The sequence below is a fragment of the Gobius niger genome (genome assembly GCF_951799975.1).
Source record: "Gobius niger genome assembly, chromosome: 1".
Taxonomy (NCBI): Eukaryota; Metazoa; Chordata; class Actinopteri; order Gobiiformes; family Gobiidae; genus Gobius; species Gobius niger.
This window is the reverse complement of record NC_136852.1, coordinates 5,246,255-5,268,576: the sequence shown is the minus strand read 5'-3', so window position 1 is coordinate 5,268,576 and position 22,322 is coordinate 5,246,255. Positions and strand designations below refer to the sequence as shown.

Here is a 22,322-nt window from a genome sequence, read left to right as displayed (position 1 = left end):
CCGCCTCCCCCCGGCCTGGGTCCCCACCTGGGCTCCACCCTGCGGCGCTCCAAGATGAGGAACTTCAACTGGGACACGCTGCCGAAGCACTCAGTCCTGGGCAAACACAACATCTGGACCGCGGACCGTCCGGACTCCGGGGAGTACGAGCTGGACACGGAGCACATGGAGGAGCTGTTCAGTAAGAAGCAGGAGCAGGTCAAGAGCTTCAGCCGCCAGAGCGTCAGGGGGCTGCCCAACTCCGGGGCCGAGGTGGTGAGTAGGAACCGGAAAACCAGACGCGTCCTGTAGAATCCTCTTTTTTGAGCTTTTAACTACGTTTGTCCTCGTCAAAAGGAAAAACGTAGTGGGTAGTGTTTTGTTTGTTTATGGCAGGGGTAGGCAAGTTTGCTTGGTGGAGGGACGATTTTCCTCAAAAAATACTGTTTTGATGTTGTTGGTCAAGGGACAGCATTAAAGGAAGTGATTTGGTTGTTTCCCCAATTTTTTATTACAATATGTTTTATTCCCCATTTATTTTTGTCCCATTTCTTCACACAATTTTTCCTTTTTTGAGCCACATTTTCCCCCAAATTATTCCGAATTTTTCACACATTTCTTGCCATTGGAGATGAACCCGATATTGTAAATTTGCAAATCTTCCAAACATTACTGTTCCGTTTTCTGTTTCTAAACGACAGATATAGACACAGGCGGCATCTCTGGAGTCGCCCATATATGGTCATTTTTTTAAACAGTTAAGGGGGAAAACAATATTGAAAAAATGTAAATTTTCTCTAATTATTCAAAAACTACTGTAACAAACGTTGAATTATGAATATAGTTTCTACTAAATAAAGATACAAAGACATGGAGAGGAGCAAAGTGGTTCAACAGCCCATAAATACATAAAAAAAACGGAGAATGCTAACATGATGCTACATGTTTGCATCGGGCTAATGCTAACGGTTAGCTAGTGCTAGCTACAACTGCCGTTTTTCACTTCTACTGAACAATCTGCTGTGAGAAACTATCCATATGGACCCGATTTATGCTTGACTTTATTTGTATGTGATAAATAAGTGTATATTTCGCCAGAAAATGGCAAAAAAGAGTGAAAAATGTTGTTTCTCTAAAGATTCTATTTTCCCCCTTAGCGAGGCCACGCCCCCTTCTATGACGAGATGCCGTCTGTATCTATAGGTATCGAAATGAAGTATCATTCAGGTTCTGTTTGAAGATTTTATAAAGAATTGACTGTATTCTACTCATTTTTATAGTATTCACAGGCATTTGATCTCTCATTTGTGTCATAATATCATCTTCAAAATCATTAAAAACACCCTGAGGGCCACAGGTTCTTAGCAGAAGGGCCGGATTTGGCCCCCGGGCCTGACGTTGCCTACCCCTGGTTTATGGTTTCCACAGGGCATTAAAGGGACTATACCTAATTTTGAACCTTTTTAGCCAAAATGTGACAAAATGGGTGTTTTTACCGTCACGGCCGTCCTTTAGTTTCACAACTTAATCTGTGAAACATAGACTCATTACATGCAAAGTGACACACAGTATGTACAGCCATTATTTGTTATAATTTTTATTATTATGGCTCAGCTTGTAAAAACCCTAAATCATAAATCTTATAAAAATAGAATAATATAAAATGGACTAAAAGACGTAATCATCAAAATTATAACAAATAAAGGCTTGACACTTTGCATGTCATTGGTCTATATCATATATTAGTTTCACATTTTAAGTTGAATTACAGAAATAAATAAACTCTTTCATGATATTCTAATTACATTGTGAGCACCTGTACTTTTATAAGGCAAAAAAATGTTTTACCCTCCATAAAGAAAAAGATAGTCAGGTGTTGCTCCTTTAATACGCATTAAAGGTGCAATATGCATCATGGCGCCTTCACTTTTCATCACAGAGGCTCCAGGATCAATTGTGTTGCAGGTTTTCCGGTGGGAGGGTCCGTCCACATGAAAACCTACCAAAAACTCGAAAAGCAATTGATCCTGGAGCATCATAGAGGCAACTGTGATGGAAAGTAAAAGTGATATAAAGGCAGCCGAGTCACTGAAAAGTCATACACGCACAAATAATTACTTTTTTTTTCCCACATGAAAAGTTGCATAATGCACCTTTAAAAGTCCTTAGCCTCTTAACCCCCGCCTGAACAAAAAGTGACAAGAAAAAGTAATGAAAAAGTGATGAAAAAATGACAAAAAATTGTAAAAGAAAAAAAAAAGTGTTGAAAATGTGACAAAAACATGATGAAAAAGTGACAAAATTGTGACAAAAAGTGACAAAAACATGACGAAAAAGTGACAAGGCGAGGAACAAGATCCTTCTAAATCAGTTTTGTAAGTCTTAGCGTTCAAATGAGGCGTTACACTGGACTGTAACCTTTTAGATCTGGGTAAAGCTGAACTGCATCAGGCGGGGGTTTAGAGGTTTAAATGAATAATGCCAAAAATAAGGCCTTAAAAGTCATTAAAAAGCATTAAATTAGATTTAAACTGGCATTAAATCTAGATTTATTGGAAAGTGATGACGTTGCTCAACATTTTTTACGGACAGCATGTAACCTATAGCCTCAAGAGAGTCCAGTGATCTGTTGTTGAATGTTTTTCCATTTAAGTTTAGTGAATTGCCCAGGGGGATGCATTTCTCAGCGGGTCGACCAAGGCTTTTGGAGAATAAATAATTCTACATTGCCTTTTTTGGGGGAACTAAAGCCGCCTGCTTGTTCTGAAAGTGCGATTAGACCCAGGAGTGGGGAAAACTGTCTGCGTTTGAGCATAGAGATTCACTAAACACAGAAGAACCACTGAATCATGATATGGAAAAAAAATGTACAAAAATTCAACAAAAATGTGACAAAAAATCAACAAAACCTTGACAAAAATGTGACTAAATTGTGACAAAAATTCAACAAAAATGTACAAAAATTCAACAAAAATGTACAAAAATTCAACAAAAATGTACAAAAATGCAACAATTGTGACAAAATTTCAACAAAAATGTGACAAAAATGCGACAAAAATGTGACAAAAAGTCAACAAAACTTTGACAAAAATGTGACTAAAATGTGACAAAATTTCAACAAAAATGTGACAAAAAATTTAACAAAAATGTAAAAAAATTCTACAAAAATGTGACATAAATGCGACAAAAATGTACAAAAATTCAACAGATAGAGATTCAGTAAACACAGAAGAACCACTGAATCATGATATGGAAAAGCAAAAACAAGACTGTCAACAGGTTTAGATCACATCACCCAGCTCTCAGTCGTCCCCTTACCCTTCAAATAACCAGGGGAGGCATTTTTCAGCTTATAATCCTTGTTTTCCCACTTATTTTGCAAAGACCACTCACTTTTTCACTGCAATTAAGTTTCCTACCAAATCTGCAAGCCTATCCTTTGAAGCAGGCCTCGTAGTGTTGGTGTTGGAAGTATCATTTCTCCTTCCACGCCCTCCAAACTGAACTGTCCTCGATATGACCTGGGCTATAGTTTCATTTCGATGACGAGAAGCACTCGGGCAGAATGCGGAGGACGCTGCTTTACTGTGCATGTGGGAGCATGAAAATATTATTGTTTGTACTTGTACTGTAAATATCAAAGTCACTATGTAATGTCTCGAATCAATACACGGGTCACGGGTGGAGCCGCCGTATCGACCGCACTCTGTTTGCGTAAGGCTCGGTGTTATTGCCTCATTCATGAATCACGCTCACAGAGAGACCTGTGGAGTTGTGGATGGAAGCACGGGATTCCCTTTCAAGCCTTTCTCGATGTACTAACAGTGTCAGAGGATGTTTTCTTGAACTGAAAATGTGACAAAAATGCGATAAAAATGCGACAAAAATGTGACAAAAATGCAACAAAAATGTGTCAAAAATTCAACAAAAATGTGACAAAAATGCAACACAAATGTGACAAAAAATCAACAAAAATGTGACAAAAATGTACAAAAAATCAACAAAAATTCAACAAAAATGTGACAAAATTTCAACAAAAATGTGACAAAAATGTGACAAAAATGTGACAAAAATTCAACAAAAATGTGACAAAAATGTGACAAAAATGCAACAAAAATGTGACAAAAAATCAACAAAAATGTACAAAAATTCAACAAAAATGTACAAAAATTCAACAATAATGTGACAAAAATGCGACAAAAATGTGACAAAAATGTGACAAAAATTCAACAAAAATGCAACAAAAATGTGACAAAAAATCAACAAAACTGTGACAAAAATGTGACAAAACTGTGACAAAAATGTGACAAAAATGCAACAAAAATGTACAAAAATTCAACAAAAATGTGACAAAAAATCAACAAAAATGTACAAAATTTCAACAAAAATGTGACAAAAATGCGACAAAAATGTGACAAAATTTCAACAAAAATGTGACAAAATTTCAACAAAAATGTGACAAAAATGTGACAAAAATGCGACAAAAATGTGACAAAAATGTGACAAAAATGCGACAAAAATGTGACAAAAATGCGACAAAAATGTGACAAAAATGCAACAAAAATGTGACAAAAATTCAACAAAAATGTGACAAAAAATCAACAAAAATGTGACAAAAATGCGACAAAAATGTGACAAAATTTCTGTCATAGGATGTTTTCTTGTTGTTCGCAGCCGTGTTCATTTTGTTGACTATAGTATTTCCTCCAGATTTGAGTAAAAGTCATATTTTTGCCTAAAACAAGACCACTAATTCAAAAGTACTTCATGAGACTAAAACTATGACCGACATCAGATCTTTTCATTCAGGGACTAAACAGTAAATGCATCAAAACTTCCATTGACTCAGTTCGAAAGAGAAGCCGAAGGAACACGTTTATTGCTTTATTCATGTGGGATAAAGTCCATGAAACGGTGCCATTTCATGATGTCAGACTAAAACTGAAAGTGATTATTTGACCTTGAACTAAAGAGGAAATTAAAATGTCTTGCTATAAAAGTAACACTGGTTTGCATAAAATATTATCTAAGAAAACCAGTCCTAATTGTGCAGCTCCAATCCAGATTTGAATGTTCTTCCTCCACAGGTTTCCGTCCTGAACTCGAAGAGAAGCATGAACGTCGGGATCTTCCTGAAGCAGTTCAAGCGGTGAGTCAGAGCGATCTGGGTTTGGCGGATAATCTCCTGCTTTTCCTAAACTCGACCTACGCACAGAAAACAACGAAACACGAGGCCACGAAATCCACCATGTGAAGCTGAATGAGCAGAGATTTAAGCCAGGGTTTGTACAGGCGTGTCATGTTTAACCTCTTAACTCCCACCTGAACGGATCCCATTTTCTCCAGTTTGGCTTTACCCTAATCAAAAGGATTCTTGGGGAAAAAGCACCAAAAAATGTGACAAAAACTCAACAAAAATGTAAAAAAACTCAACAAAAATGTAACAAAAATTCAACAAAAATTCAACAGAATGTGATAAAAATGCGACAAAAATTCAACAAAAATGTCACAAAAACTCCACAAAAATGTGACAAAAATTCTACAAAAATGTGACAAAAATGCGACAAAAATTCAACAAAAATGTACAAAAATGTGACAAAAATGTGACAAATTGTGACAAAAATGTGACAAAAATTCAACAAAATGTGATAAAAATGTACAAAAATGTGACAAAAATGTGACAAATTGTGACAAAAATGTGACAAAAATTCAACAAAATGTGATAAAAATGTAACAAAAATGCGACAAAAATGTGACAAAAATGTGACAAAAATTCAACAAAAATGTGACAAAAATTCAACAAAAATGTGACAAAAATTCAACAAAAATGTGAAAAAATTCAACAAAAATGTGACAAAAATTCAACAAAAATGTGACAAAAATTCAACAAAAAATCAACAAAAATTCAACAAAAATTCAACAAAAATGTGACAAAAATTCAACAAAAGTGTGACAAAAATTTGACAAAAATTCAACAAAAATGTGACAAAAATTCAACAAAAATGTGACAAAAATTCAACAAAAATGTGACAAAAATTCAACAAAAATGTGATAAAAATTCAACAAAAAATCAACAAAAAATCAACAAAAATGTGACAAAAATGTGACAAAAATTCAACAAAAATGTGACAAAAATTCAACAAAAATGTGACAAAAATTCAACAAAAATGCGACAAAAATGTGACAAAAATTCAACAAAAATGTGACAAAAATTCAACAAAATGTGAAAAATGCGACAAAAATGCGACAAAAATTCAACAAAAATGTGACAAAAATTCAACAAACATTCAACAAAAATTCAACAAAAATTCAACAAAAAGTGACAAAATTCAACAAAAATGCCACAAAAAAGGGGAAAAAAAGGGAAAAAAAGAACATACAAAACACAACACAGCAACAACGCGAGGAAAAAGGTCAGTTTTGTGGGTCTTAGCTTTCAAATGAGGTGTTACACAGCCAAAAGAGGACAGAATGCATTTGGTTTAGGCGGGTGGTAAGAGGTTAATGCTTTTGGATGTCAGCATAAAAAAATTATATTCAAGAGCAAATGGGACTAAATATTGTCTAAACTCTTCCAAAATGAACTGAAAAGAAATAGTCATGGAATTGAACTCTGGCGCTGGGTTTGGCTGATTACCTCCTGCGGTTCCTGTTCTGGTTTACTCAATGATTTACAACAAACGCTGAGGCGGCCCGACGAGTTTACGACACGCTCCCGATCACAGCGACGTGTCCAGACAGGCCTCGTAAAACTGCTGGCAGCTACAGCGCTTACACTTCTCTTAGGAAACAGTGGAATGCTTCGTACAGTGAATGTGTCGCCCCGGGGCGCTCGCCGTCCGCCCGGTTCACAAGTGCGAGTCTTAGAAATACTCTGACGCAGCTGATGAATAAGGTGGAAATTTTCAAAATATAGCAGTAAGGTCCCAGGAAAATGTGTCATCTATTTCACGTAAAGAGCTTATAGGCGACTCTTTACGTCTGTTTCCAAGTTAAACCGTTCAAAATGAGTCAAAAATGAGTCAAAATGCTGCCATCATCATGTGACCCATATGAAAAACGGCCACTGAGAACATGCACTGTTGGCTAATCTTCAAGCTGGCTCAGAATGTGGATGTGCTTCTACACTGCGTTCCAAATTATTATGCAAATGACATTTTTCTAAGATTTTCTAAATTGTCAACTCAAATGAGAGTCAGCATAATTTTCAAGTCTTTAACTGGTGGAGGATCAATTAAATGTGGTGGAAAAAATGTCCTAGTGATAACAGTATTTTTTTCAAAAATAAACACAGTAAAAACCTCAAAATCCGCTCTTCCAAATTATTATGCAACTCATCGTTTCAATACATTTTAAAGCTTGTAAACTGAAAATGGTCATTTGTTGTATTTGTAGCATTAGGAGGTCATACTTACTGAAATCAAAAGATATTTCAATCAAAAAAATGTTAACAGGTCAAGTTATATTTTACCAAAGGAGCCCTTGTGTGATCGCAGCTTCAAAATTCTTAAATCCATTAAACTTGTGAGTTTTTGTAGAGTTTCTGCTTGGATTTCTTTGCAGGATGTCAGAATAACCTCCCAGAGCTGCCGTTTGGATGAAAACTGCCTCCCACCCTCATAGAAGTTTTTTTGTTGAGGCTCCAAAGGTTCTCAATAGGGTTAAAGTCAGGGGAGGTCAGGCTTTTCATCAGCAGAAAGACCCTTTTTCTTTACCATATTGCTTGAAAATGATGATCTGCATAATAAAGTGGAACACCCTTTTTCAGTAGTTTTTCCCTTAACTGAGCTTAACCTGAAAACTAATCATCCCAGGTCTCTGAGATTAATGTCAGTGATTCATAGAGCCCCAAAACACAATACCATCCATGGGTTTCATTATTATTTTTTTTTTTTTTACCTTTTTGACACAAAAATCCAATTTGCATAATAATTTGGAACGCAGTGTATAGACCATAGACTGTGAAAACATGGATGTTGCTGTTGAGTTAGCTGCTGAAGCCTAAAAGGAAACAAGGGCAGGCTCCAGAAGGTCATTGCTGTAATGCAGGCCCGGATCTACAGGGGTGCATTGCAACCTCATTTTGAAATGTTTGCACCCTCCGTTTTAGTGGCATCACAATGTATTTTAAAAGCGAGAATTAGGCCTGTCAGGATAACAAATTTGAAGTTCGATATATTGAGGTAGGAAAGTATCGCGATAAACAATATTATTGACTCTAATGATACTAGATACAGTCAACGCTCAGGCATAAAAATGACTGTAGGACTTTGTTCTAAAAGTGCATCATCAGGAGGTCACTGCTCCTGCAGGTTGCCCCAGCAGCATTGAGGATGGGTAAAATGCAGAGAATTAATTTCCCTACTGGGATTAATAAAGTATACCTTAACCCTTAAAGGAGATATACCTGACTGTACAAAGAAACGGGGTCACTCAAATTTCAAAATGCTATTTTCTGGTCCAAACTCATCTCAAACTTTCTTAATGCATTTACAACATCAACATTCGTCACAGGGACTGAGTTTAAACCAGGTTTCACAACTTTCAGGAGGAAAACTGTCACTTCACTGTGAAAAATGCCGACTGGCCTGACATTTTATGACTTGTTAAAATGTTAAAAAGGCTTTAAAACCAGTGTTTTTTGGATGAATGTCTGTTTTTACCATATACTAAAGGACAAAACCAATTTTATTCCAATACAGAAAGTAGAAAAAATCAAGGATAGCTCCTTTAATCATATCCTAAAATACCACAAAAACATGAAATATAATGAAACTCAATTTGCTTCAGTGAGAAATCAAAGTTTTACAAAGAAAAAATAGGGGGAAATGCTAATAAATGTACAGACGATAAATATCGAGCCCAAAAATTTAACGTTTATGAGTCATTTATTGAAAGACAAGTCGATATAGTAATTATCGTGACAGAGAATAGTTGCACCTTTTGAAACAAATACTCCCTCAGTCAGTTTGTTCCGGAGCTGGTGTGGCTGTAATAGACTTCCGTTTAAACCTTTTTGTTCCTCCTTAGGTCATCATTACAAACAGGATTGTGATTCTTACCTCCACAGGCACAGCTCTGTCTTATTTGCATTTTAATCCTATACTGGCCTCAAAAACCCAGCCAAAGTGCTAGCATGAACGGGCTTCAGTTAGCCCGCGCTGGACACTCACTTAGTCCATCGTTATTCTACAGTCTATGCTCCTATTGGTAAGATATTACTCCAATACAAACGTCTCAGGTAAATTATTATTAAGTATTTGATATAGAAAGTATGTATTTGAAAGTAGAAAGTACAATTGTGTGTGTGTGTTCATTATAAGACTTTTAAAATCAACAAAACACATGGACAAATATACTTTTCCCACACATATAATCAACATCAGTCAGTTCCACTCAGCGCTGCAGGTTTCTCTGTTTGAAGGAAGGACCGAGCAAACAGTTCCTCAAAACAGTTCCTCCACACGTGATGAGCTGGCACATGTTTACCTCATGTTTACAGCGTGTGCACCTGCGTGATCATGTAAATCACCTCTGGGGTTTTCTGGGTTATTCCTCCACTTATCTGAATCCTGAGTTTTGACCATATCTGAAAATGAAACGTCCACACTGCACAGTCACCTGGGATTCCACCCTCCCCAAAAACAAACGTGAGTAAGGGAAGGTCTCTGGCTGCTATGTGAGCACGTGTGGACTTGCAGACGTGCGGCGAGAGTTCTCCAAACATTCAGGAACACCTTCTTTAACTGGAGCAGATCATTATGTACCGTCAGCTCATGCAAACAAACAAACACATGGTAACCCGTGTTCTTCACATGCAGGCCTGTTGCAGAGATGATCCAGGACATTAAAGTGGGCAATTACCTCAGTTTTGGAACCGGGAAACTGAGAGAGCTCTGCAAACTGCTGCCAGATAAAGATGAGGTACGTGACTGTGTGGTATGTTTGTACTTCAGTTTTTAAAATGACTTAAAACAACAACGATTTCAGACTTTTACAGACCGTTTTGAAGTAGGGATGTACCGATCCGCTTTTTTGAGCTCCTGATCCGATCCGATATTTTGACACTTCATCTGGCCGATACTGATCCGATCCAATACAGTCTTTTTCTATTATTGTATTTTATATAATATATATTTTTTATAAACATGTAAGTAAGTGGTTTTGGCTTTACCTTTGAACTTTGAATAAGAACGTTTTTCAGAAGCAGGTGTTAGCGGCAGGTTAACGATAGTAGACAAATTAATTTATACTCTCCTTGTTCTGTTATGATTTATAGTTTCTGTGATTTTATTTTGGCAGCCTCTGAAGACACAATAATGAGATTAAATCAAATCAAATAAATCAAATCAGTATCCTGGCTTAGCGATAGCATGAAGGTGAATCTGCAGCGGCTCCAGTCTGCAGGTTTACCACGGTTCTGCGATAGGGTTGGGCGATGTTCCCTTAATTGGCCGTTGACGATGTTTACAGTGAACCATCGTGATGGACGATGATATCGTCCATTTCTCATTATAAGCATTTTTCAAAGACATTTACAAAGCCTATATTTATGCTGCATATTACTATGTATGTTAGGAAAATGTGAGATTGCAGGATAAATGGATCTAAACTAAACATGATCTGAACAGAGTCATGGAACACGACTTTAGCAAAAGAAATGTGTTAAAACTCGTGCGTAAAGTCTGAAAGGAGAACGACTTATTCAGAGCGTGAACTCCTCAATACCAAGGCTCTTATCACACTAATATAAATGTAAATCGGAGCTTATTATTTGCATTTGCTCAATTTTAACGTAATGTTTAACAAACAGTGGGTGAACGGGACAATATTTACATGTTTGCGTCGTAGCTACGTTTTTGAAGCCGCTCCACGCGCCGCCCGGTCCGTGAGCTCGTAACTTCGTACCTCCTGCACCGCCTCTTTCTCTCCTCTCTTGGTCCTTCGTGAGAATAATCTAAACCCATGCGCGCTCAGCTAGCTCCGATGTGAGCGCCATCTCGTCATTTTAAAACAGTTTAAGTTTCTGTACGAAGCAAAGCAAAGCAAAACCACGCGCTGTTAAACTTTGAGCTGCAGAGAGAGAGAGAGAGAGAGAGAGAGAGCTCCGCACGTCAGCAGCTGCGTCTTTACTTTAATAATTACGGCTAACACATCATGGCTGCTGGCAGGATACTGAAACTAGTGCGCATATTAGTTATATCCGTGATTGAATTTACAGTGCAATCCCTGCACAGTTTGAAGGTTTACAAGGCCCACAGAAGACCAAGTGCGTGTTTCTGACAGGAGGGGGCGTGGCACAACCCTATTCTGCGATAAACCTGTGGTGTGGCAAACCTGCAGATTCACGGCCATCTAGTAGCGGACCTTCCCAGTCATCAAATACTTTTGATACTCTCAAAATGCCCGGATAGGCTACCGATAACGATGCTGAATATCGGATCGGCACATCCCTAATTTGAAGCCATTTGTTTCTGCAAGGAGTGAATGGACCAATTGATTAAATATGCTTTTTTGCAGTTGAAAAATTTGAAGAACTTCAAAGGAGATCGTCTCGTTCTTCCTGAGGCAGATCTGTTCATGCTGATGCTCATCAAGATCCCGAGGTGAGCGAATTTATCAATCTCAGCTTTGGTGTTTGCAGTAAATGTGTAAATGCTAGAAAATATAGTATAGAGTATATAAAGCAGTATAGATTATATTATTTACGTTAGCTGTTAGCCGATTACCTGACATGTTTTGAGGGTCAAAGTTCAACTACCGCCTTTGTCAGACTTGAAATAACTCTCTCTTTTTGCAGCTACGAGGATCGTCTCAACAACCTGGTGCTAAAAGAGGAGTTTTTCCCACTCATGGATGAACAGAAAGGATTCATTAGAACTTTAATAACTGCGGGAAAAGGTGTTGTTTTTACTCCGATAATGAAAACGTGACACTTGTTTTTCACAGAGGAGAGTTTCAAAGTTTTCTTCTTTTCACAGAGCTGTTGGAGTCTGACCAGCTCCACTCGGTCATCCGGCTGGTGCTGAAGACGGGGAATTACATGAACGCAGTGAGTGTCTTCAAAATACATCTACAAGGGTTTGACATTCAAGATTAAGCGTTTTCCTGTAACTGTGATTGTTGTGACACAGGGAGGCTATGCTGGCAGCGCAGTCGGCTTCAGGATGAGGTCGCTGCTGAAGCTCGTGGACACAAAGGCCAACAAACCGGGGATGAATCTCATGCATTATGTCGTCATTGTAAGTGTCACGTTTCCCTTCAAATGAATATCCGGTTTTCACAGCTTGGCTTTAAACATTCATCATTAACTAGACTTTTTGGACGTTTTAACCATGTTACCACATATGACATAAGATCTCTATGAAGATGAAGCACAGACTTGTTATGAACAGCGCTCAAATTACCCACGACTAAAGGGCCTATCTCACCAAAGAGAGTTGCGGAGACTGATTGCATGGATAATTTATTGCTGGGTTGCAGGTTCTAGAATATGATGATGTCACAGGACCAGTTTGGGCAGGAGCCAGATTTTCCAGATTTTATTAACAGCATTACACTTTCACAAGTCATATCTAAAAAGAAAAATTCTGAATTACAAAAATGATCATTAATATCAGCCACTGGGTCCATGATCTCTCTGTTCAAGACCAAAAATGTCCTCAAAAACAAAATTATTTTACCTCTATATAATAATATAGGCCTTTAGAACGCTAACCTGGCTAACGCCATGCTGCTGTGTGCGCTCATTTCGAACTGCACAGCAGCCTGGGGACCATGGCTGAAATTTTCGCATGGATTTGGGAACCAATCACAGAGCGAGGAGGGACGGCAAGATGATGACGAGCTATTCGATATACGGAAGCTTGTAGTTTATTTACGGATTTAAAAATAAATGTTTATTTACGGATCCAACATGACAGCAGCAGACACGATGGTATTTTTCGATCAAGCTTTAGACCCTGTTTCTAAATAGTTTAGCTCAAAAGTTTACAGCGGGTACGTCATACGTCATCTGATACGATGATACGATTGGCTGTGGCCACGTGCAGACGCATGATACACTTTTTTTTTCCCTTTTCATATCGCCCAGTGAACGACTATGGGCGATCGTAAACCACACCTCTCCTACGAGAAAATTAATTGGTGTTCCCAGACTAAATATCACTTGTGATTTTTAGTCTGGTGTTAGCCAGGCTATTAGAACGCTGTGATATCGCCTGAGACCCAGCAATAAAGGGCCTATCTCACTGGCCTGGAGACTGGAGACCAGAGTCACCGCTGGTCACGGAGATGTCTCTGATCCATCCCCTGACAATAAGGCGAGTCTCCTGGTAGTTGTAAAAAATGAACAGGTTTGATTTCAGCGGAGTCTCTGAGAGGTCTATGCGGTCTCTGTGGCAACGTTGCAGACACTATTTGTTGTCCTCAACCTGTGACGTCCCTGTGATGTCTCAGAGACCTGTCGGACACCAAGGAGCTCTCGAAGAGTCATATGGAGAATCTTTTGGTATTCGATACATCTTGAAAACATTGCAGGGACATCGCAGGAACGTCTCACAGGTTGAGGACAACAAATAGTATTCGCAAGACAACTGCTCGAGTCCACGTAGACCTTTTGGAGACCATGTAGAGACCACATGGAGACCACGTGGAGACTCCACATGAAGACTTTCCCAAGTCTCCATTGATTCTCCGTTGAATCGAACCTGTTTGTTTTCACTGAGACTCCCTGGAGACTCGGCTGATCTCCAGGGAATGTCTCAGAAACATTTCCAACTCGAGCCTCCATCTAGTCTCCAGGCCGGTGAGATAGTCCCTTTAGCCACATTGAACACATTGAGGATTTAACTCATTAACATTCATCTCTTCTCCGCAGCAAGCGCAGAAGGTCGACGCAGCGCTCCTCAAATTCCCCGAGCAGCTCCAGCACATCGAGGCAGCATCGAGGTAAACGACAGCTCTGAGCAGGAGTTTGGGTGACTCTAGATTAGAGATTAGATCGGGCCCAAAAAATCAAGCCCGACCCGACCCGAGCCCGCGGTTATAAAGCCCGACCCGACCCGACCCGAGCAATTAACGTGAATTGTCAGCCCGAACCCGAAACAAACCCGACATAAATAATGATTTATTTAAGGCTCAGATAGGTGCATCTGCACAGCAGCACCATGTTTGCGAGGTACGCGGCTACGCGCACGGCACACGTGCACGCAGCACGCGGCGCGGAGCAGCCAGCGCCGCAGCTCAATGTGTCTGTCTCCTCTTTTCCGTATCTCTCTCTCCTCCTTCATGTTTCATAAACATCGCGCTCTAAAAGCTACTTTTTACGCAGTAACAGGAACCAAACTGCTTATTTATCCACTGTTACTGAAACGCTGTCCTGAGAGAAAGAGTGAAGAGTGATGTTCTCTGTGTGGCGCCGGTATCACAGCCTGACCATGCTGCTTAAACGTGACAAAACAGCAGCACGTGCGCCCGCCCCCCGCACCTGCACCACCTCCCTCCCGGACTCCTCTATTTTATATTGCGTATTGCCACATTTAGTATCCAATAGACTCCGCCTATTGCATAGATTTTTATTAGAGATTATAATTATAATGACATTAATAAAAAAAAAAAAGGAAAAAAAAAAAAAAAACTTGAGCCCGACCCGACCCGAACCCGACTCTCATGCGGGAAATCTCGGCCCGGCCCGGCCCGAATGTCGGGTCGGGCTCGGGCCGGGCTCGGGCTCGGGCCTAAAATCTAACCTCTACTCTAGATCAGGCCCACAAGAGTAGATGAGAGTGGGATGAGCTTTGGGTTCTGAGTCGTTAGTTAGTGATGGTTCGGGACGTCTTCATCATTACACTCTTCTCACACTCTTCTGCTTTTACGTCAGGATAACAGACATTCACACTGTTTGATTTGCAGGATGAGCAAAGCGGACGTCGAAGCGGAGTTCACCCGGCAGGTTAAAAAAGTCGATACTGCGAAAAAGGACGCAGTGAAGCGGCAGGATCTGAAGGAGCAGATGGAGGATTTCCTGGAGGTGACTGGACTTTCTGCTTTTGTAGCCATAGCGATAGGGGCATATTGATTTAGGCCTATTAGTATTTTGTTCATTTTATTACTGCATTTAGTATCAGGTGGGAAGTGGATCAAAAGGTAAACAGAGGTTAATTTAAATGTGGTCCAAATTTCTGCATGAACTCATTTTGACTGTACTTGAGTGAAAGTGACCGTGTGTATTTGTGCGTGCAGGAGGCCGAGGTGAGCCTGCGGGACACGGAGGCAGATCTCCAGGAGCTGAACTCTCTCAGTGACTCTGTGGCCGAGTACTTCTGCGAGGATCCCAGCTCCTTCAAACTGGAGGAGTGCTGCGCCATATTCCACTCCTTCTGTGAGAGGTTCATGCGAGCCATACAGGTGAGTCTCAGCCTGGGTTATGTGGACTCGCTGTACCACATTTTAAAGCTCCAAGAATTCAGTCACAGAGCTTAGGGTTGGCTTTAATAATGCACTGAGGGAAGTGCAATTTGGTGAGGAAAATATATATATACACAATGCCGCTCAAAACTTTGGGGTCATCCAATCCACTTCTAAAGCTTTTCTCAACAGTTTTCAGTAATTCTAGCATAATTGCATGAAGGTTTTCTAATCGTCAGTTACAATTATTTAACACAATGTACTATGGTGGTGATGGTTGATAGAAATGCGCCTCTGCACATCTCTGTAGGTATTCCATTAAAAATCACCCGTTTGAGGTATAATTCCAAGAAGAAAGAACATTGGGTCCTTGGAGTTATACCTGAAAATATCCATGATAAAGACCAACAGTACATACTCCGCATCCTTTTGCTGATCGTGTGGGAGATGATCACTGTTAATTGGAGGAAACCTTCTCCTCCAACAAAGACAGAATGAACACAGAGACTTAAACAAGTCTGCATAATGGAACAGCTGACTGCAAAACTCCAGTTGAAATGGAGTTGTTTTCACAAAGATGGACCCCAGTGACACACTATTTGAAAATGTGAATGCAAAACCCTCTGTCAAAGTTGTATTTAGACATAACATTGATACTTCATTTAAATAAACTTGAAGTTCAAAAAAAAAAATCACCCGTTTCCAGCTAAAATAGGTATTCACAACATTAACAATGTTTAGACCAGGGATGCCCAAAGTGGGGCCCGCGGGCCAGAACAATTTCATTGGCCCGCCATAGAGTGACCTACTTTTACAGCGCATATGATTAATACCAACTCTCTCCCATTCATTCTCAATGGTAAATATGGATGCAGTACACTGTTTGGCCACCAGCGTCAAATTGGGGGCGCTGTTTCACTCCTTTAGCAAAGTTAAGGAAACACTGGTCTTGGTGTTTATTAATCACAGAGCGTTGTTGCATCAACTCCCAGTTTCCCAACTTTTATTGCAAAGGTTGTTGACATGAACAAAGGAATGTGTAAAAAATGGAAATATAAAAGATTTGATGCTGAGCTGACACTTTCTAAATGATCTTATATGGCATTTTCTATAATTAACATTTGTTTTAATGTAGCATCTTGTTTGCATAGACAGTCATATGCAATTGTATACCGAAAAATAAAATAACGTAACTATTATTATTTGCACTTATATGTGTTTCACGCTTGACATCGCCGTGTTTGGCCCGTGACCCACTAGCACTTTTTCATTTTGGACCTTGGACACAGAAAGTTTGGGCACCCCTGGTCTAGACTGTATTTCTGATTAATTCAATATTGTACTCATTAAATTATCTGTGCTTTTCTTTCAAAAATAAGGACATTTTAACCCCTTAACTCCCACCTGAATCGAGCACATTTTCTCCAGTTTGGCTTTACCCCAGTCCAAAAGCTTCTGGAAAAAAGCTGTGAAAATAGCAACAAAACTGAGGCGAAAACAATGATGGAAATGTGACAAAAAAGTGAGAAAACATTGACAAATAAGTGAGGAAAAATTGATGAAAATGTGGCAAAAATGTCACAAGAAATTGACAAAAAATTTACGAAAAAATGACAAAACTGTGACAAAAAAATTACAAAAATGTAACAAAAAATGGATTAAAAATTGACCAAAAAAAATGAAAAAAATCGGACCAAAAAAATGACTAAAAATTGATGAAAAAATGAAAAAAAATGATTTAAAAAAAAATGACCAAAATGTAGCAAAAAAATGATTTAAAAAAAAATTTGACAAAAAAATGGAAAAAATCTGACAAAAAATTACCAAAAATTACCAAAAAAAATACCCAAAAAATACCAAAAAATGTGACAAAAATGTGATAAAAATCTTACAAAAAATGACCAAAATGTGACAAAAATGAGTTGAATACCCAACAAAAAAATGATGGAAAAAAAATCTGATGACGTGAGGAAAAAGCTCCTCTCGGTTCAGGCGGGAGTTAAGAGGTTAAGTGACCCCAGACTTGTGAGTGGTAGTGTATATACTTTACATAGAAGCAGTGGGCAGCAGTTGTGCAAAAAATCGTCAACACCAGCTCGTCTTTTTCAGGAGAACAAAGCGCGGGAGGTGTCCGAGGTGAAGCGGCGCCACGCGGAGAGGCTGCAGACCGCCCTGAAGCGCAAGTCCATCGCCTCCTGCTCCACCCGGGACAAGGAACTGGACGGGGTCTCGCTGGAGTCCGTCCTGCAGAGCTTCGTCGGTCGACGGGGCTCCCGGAGGAAAACGGGGCGACCGTTCTCCACTCACGGCACCCCCCCCAACGGCAGCCCCTTAACCGGCAGCCTGGTGGAGATCAGCTCGAGAAACAACGTCCCCAACACCAGCCCCAACAGGAGTCCATGCCTCAAAGTCAAGCAAATGAGCAAGAAGGAGTGGAATTCAGCGGCGGATCTTCGAAGTCACGGTCAACCGATGACTTTAGACAATGACAAAGACAGTTTTCCATTCAAAGAGGACGTAAAAGCAGATTTTTCGAAAAAACCTTCAGCGTCCCGACCGCCATCGACGGTTGAAAGTGAGGATTTCAAGGACAACTCCGCGGAAGAAGCGCAGAAGCTCCGCGAGGCGTCGAAAAAGGTTTTGAGATTCCAGAACAGCCGGGGCAGCATGTCGTCCATGGACAGCGACCCGGAGAGACCCAGATCCCTTCACCGCCAACGCACCATCGACGAGGACCTTCAGAGCGACACGGGCAACCCCAGCGGCGAGGACTTAGAGGCGTTTCTCGCCGATCCTCCGTCATCGCCAACGAAGAGGAACCTCGGGAGACGCCACACTCTGCCCAGCAAGGTCCCAAAAACGGAAGAGAGCGAGGATGCCTTCACGTCGCCGCCTCGAACGCCAAAGACGGACGATTCGGATTCGCCTCAGAATGGAACGGGCGAAGAGGAAAGCAAATCGAAACCTTTGACTTTGACGGAGGACGCGCTACACGATGAGAACCAGGAGTCCAAGGCCGTGGAGCAGGACGAGAACGTTCCTCCTAAAAGCGGCAAAATGAAAACGGAACCCACCGGACTCTTGTTTAACTTTTTAAAACGGTTTCAATTTCCGACCGCGAAGGAGACGGCTCGGAAAAGCAGTGACTCGAGTGTGTAGGAAACCGGACTCTTTCTGATCCCTCAAGAACATAAAGTTGCCTCCATTACGAAGCTCATCTTGCTTATCTTTGGCAGCTGACGATTGAACTTTAACTGCGCAGGAAGGATGAAGGTACAGAGGGGAGAGTATGTTGGTGGAAGGATGTTGAATGTGGAGTTTGCAGGCAGGAGGTGCAAAGGGAGATTTTAGTATGTGCTGAAAGAGGCAGAGGAGGTGGAACAGTTTTGACACTTTATTCAATAATGTGCAGGGTTTCCGCGAAGTCGTTTTATGAATTATGTCAACATCAAGGCCTTGAAAGTCATTAAAAAGCATTAAACTGGATTTACACTGGGATTAAAGGAACAGGCCATACTGAGATATGTTCTTACCGGTGCCCGTGGAAGAGCTTGGTCGCTTCAAACTTCACCCCCGTTTGGAGCCATAGGAATACATTGGGAGAGGCCAAATGCTAACAACATCTTTAGTTGTTTTGCGTGACTGAGGACACACAAAGACCAGACAGGTACACATCAACTCGTCTAAGCTCAGGTAAGAACATATTTCAGTATGGATAAACGGTGGCCTGTTCCTTTAAATCTAAATTTCTTGGAGACAGAACCAACACATTGCTCAACTATTTTTAATCAAGAAATACAAAAACTCTGGTCTAAATCAAATTCAGCTGAAGTTTTGACAGAAATTTAACACAATCTTTTGCTCATAAGTAGCACACTGTGTCCGATTTGGTTTTAAATACCCACATTTCCCTCATTCCCCTGTTTGATTGAATGTTTACAAATCTTGCGAAATAAAATATGGCAAGTTTTTACATTTGTGCCAATATTAGGATATTTTCGATAACGGCTATCGGACGATTAAAAGGCCGATATCGATTAAAAGGGCCCGAAAGTGAAAGAGACTTAACTTCAACAGTGGAAAGAGCTCAGTCAGAGCTTTAAAATGAACCCTCCCACAACTTCCTAGGCCTCCGGGCAGAGAAACATTTCTACACCTATTTTGCATATTTTAGTTTATAAACTTTTGTGTGTAATTTCAGAACCATGAGCGATCGAGACTTACCTTTTTTGTTTTGGAATCTACTGATTTTTGTCTTTCAAACAAGCTCCCTCTGAAGTCACTACTAAACATAATTAGAAGCTTCATGCACAGGATTATAGACAGTTCTAAAATTTGGCCAAAAATATCAGTGATGCAAACCGGCATCGGCCAATCAAAATACCCCAGAATCATTTAGTTTAGTTTAGTTTAGTTTAGTTTAATGAAAGGACAGTGTGCAGTTACATTAAAAAGATCCTGCACCAGATTTAGCGCTATGCTAATTTACATCTGTAATAGGGCTGCACAATATATCGCGAAAAATATCGTATCGCGATATTAGCTGATGCAATATCCGTATCGCGAGAAGCCACAATATATCGCAACATCACCATAGCCTTCATCTGACTGAGATTGACCCATTTTTTTTGCAAGTCATGTGTAAAAGTTCAGTTTTAGTTTAACATTTACTAGCTTTGTTAAATTCTACCCTTGTTTTGGTCCTGATGGGGTGTTTTTTAAGTCTTCTTTTGACACAATTTGCTGAAAAAATGGAACATATCGTGTTTAGTGAAATATCGCAATTATACCGTTATCGCGATATTGCACAGCAGTATCGCATATCGCAAGTCACTTCAAAATCGTGCAGCCCTAATCTGTAATCCCCACATCAGTCGACCAATATTTATATATATTTTTATGCTTGAAACCTTTACTATAGTAATAAATCCTTCACTTTAGGCTATTTGAGAGATTTAAAAAGAAAACAACCTCAACTATTACTTAAAATATCGGCCATGCCAACCCCTTCATATCGGTGTCAGTCGGGCCCTATTGAAAATGTATTATTAAGTTTTGAAAAGCCTTACATTTGAGTTGCTGCCACCTGTACAAAACAAAGTAAAATCAAATGCTTCTTAACTTACTGTACTTATCAATGTATTATGGTGTAGATGGAAAAGTGTAAAATATTGAGCTGGAAATGTCACTTTACAATCGTTTCCCACCAGATGGCAGTAGAGGGCTCACTATGACGCTCGGTCTATCAGAGAAAGGTTTTCAACTCCCAACAAGTCCACATCTGTACTGGTCTGTTTGTAAATTGAAGATGTTTTGTCTCTCATTCAACACGACTCGAAAGCCTTTGTATGATAGAAAACTCTTGTAGGAATTTACACAAAAGGTTACTCTGGTTTATGAGTAACACAGTTTGCTCCTGCTACTTCTACATGTGACACTACTTTTCAATACTACTTGTAATACTGGTAAAACTACTTCCAGAAATCACACCTGTTTTCATTATTCTGGCCATAGTTTTACTAAGTTTACATAGTTAACTTAAGTCCTAACCCAGACTGACAATTCTTTGGTGCCGTTTTCTATAATTGCATAAAGTCTTTATATTTATAATTGCGTTATTTAATAATATTCCAGACGTTTGCGTATTGTTTTTTTGCGTGGCATTTATTATAAGATGTACTGTACTGTTTTTGCACAATGTTTAAAACAGAAAATAAAGTGTTTTTTGTAAGCTGAAACTCATTTTGAAAGGGAGGCTCTGCCGTCGCTGCTGCTGCAAACACTCCATCGGCGGCCATCTTGGCTCCACAACGGCGTCACCATAGCAACCCCACATACAAAAGGTGAACAAGATACCAGAATTTTGAATATCTTTTAAGGCCTTATTTAGACTACTTGTAAATACAGCCTTGAACATCTAGTATACGAAACAAATAAATTCAAGTTTGAAGCTCATTCATTTGGACTTTTGGTTAAAAACTACTAACTTTTAACTTTTATATTATGACCTTCCGGGAAATACAATTTTCCACTCGTTTTTGCCATTTTCTGGTGGAATATGAACTTATTTATCACACTCAAATAAAGTCAAGTGTAAATCGGGTCCATATGTATAACTTCTCACCGCAGATTGTTCAGTAGAAGTGAAAAAACGGCAGTCGTAGCTAGTGCTAGCTAGCCGTTAGCATTAGCATGATGCCAACATGAAGCATTGTGTTAGCATTCTCCATTATTTATGCATTTATGGGTGGTTGAACCACTTTGCTCCTCCCCATGTCTTTGTATCTTTATTTAGTAGAAACTATATTCATAATTCAGCATTTGTTAAAGTAGTTTTGAATAATTAGAGAAAGTTTCGATTTTTTCTCCAAATTGTTTTCCCCCTGAACTGTTTTCAAAAGTGACCATATATGGGCAATTTCTGACATCTGTAGTAGCTTCACAAACTCCAAACTTTCCAGTCTTTTATACCTAAATAAATTTCCAGTGGCATTTTTTTAACCTCTTAACCCCCACCTGAACCGAGCACATGTTATCCAGTTTGGCTTTACCCAAATCTAAAAGCTTCTTGGAAAAAATGTGAAGATAGCGGTGAAAAAGTAACAAAAGAGTGATGAAAAAGTGATGAAAACGCCGCAAAAATGCAAGAAAAAAGTGACAAAACAGACATGGCAACAATGTGACCACAAAGTTATGATCACTTTTGTAGGTCTCAGCTTTCAAATTTACACTGTTGCTCTCCAGTCAGAAAGCTTTTAGATTTGGATAAAGCTGAATTGGAGAGAATGTTCTTGGTTCAGGTGGGGGTTAAGAGGTTAATACTGTATCTAGCCTAATTCCTGCTTGATTTACTGTTTGGGGTTCCTGCTTTGAAACCCCCAACAAAGGTGAAATTTAAATTTTTACAGATGTTTCTTTAAAACTAATAATATCAT

General features: G+C 39.5%; 1 protein-coding gene across 1 annotated transcript; it reads left to right on the top strand.

Moving 5' to 3' along the window:
• Window positions 1–18,595, top strand: fhdc4 (FH2 domain containing 4; the record flags this gene model as incomplete). Its single annotated transcript, XM_079565230.1, has 11 exons — window positions 1–255; window positions 5,067–5,128; window positions 9,801–9,903; window positions 11,500–11,585; window positions 11,780–11,880; window positions 11,961–12,031; window positions 12,114–12,221; window positions 13,859–13,929; window positions 14,893–15,010; window positions 15,223–15,387; window positions 17,497–18,595. Coding segments are annotated over 11 exons (2,190 nt in total), but the record flags the coding sequence as incomplete, so codon positions are not given.
• Between the last annotated feature and the right edge of the window lie 3,727 nt (window positions 18,596–22,322).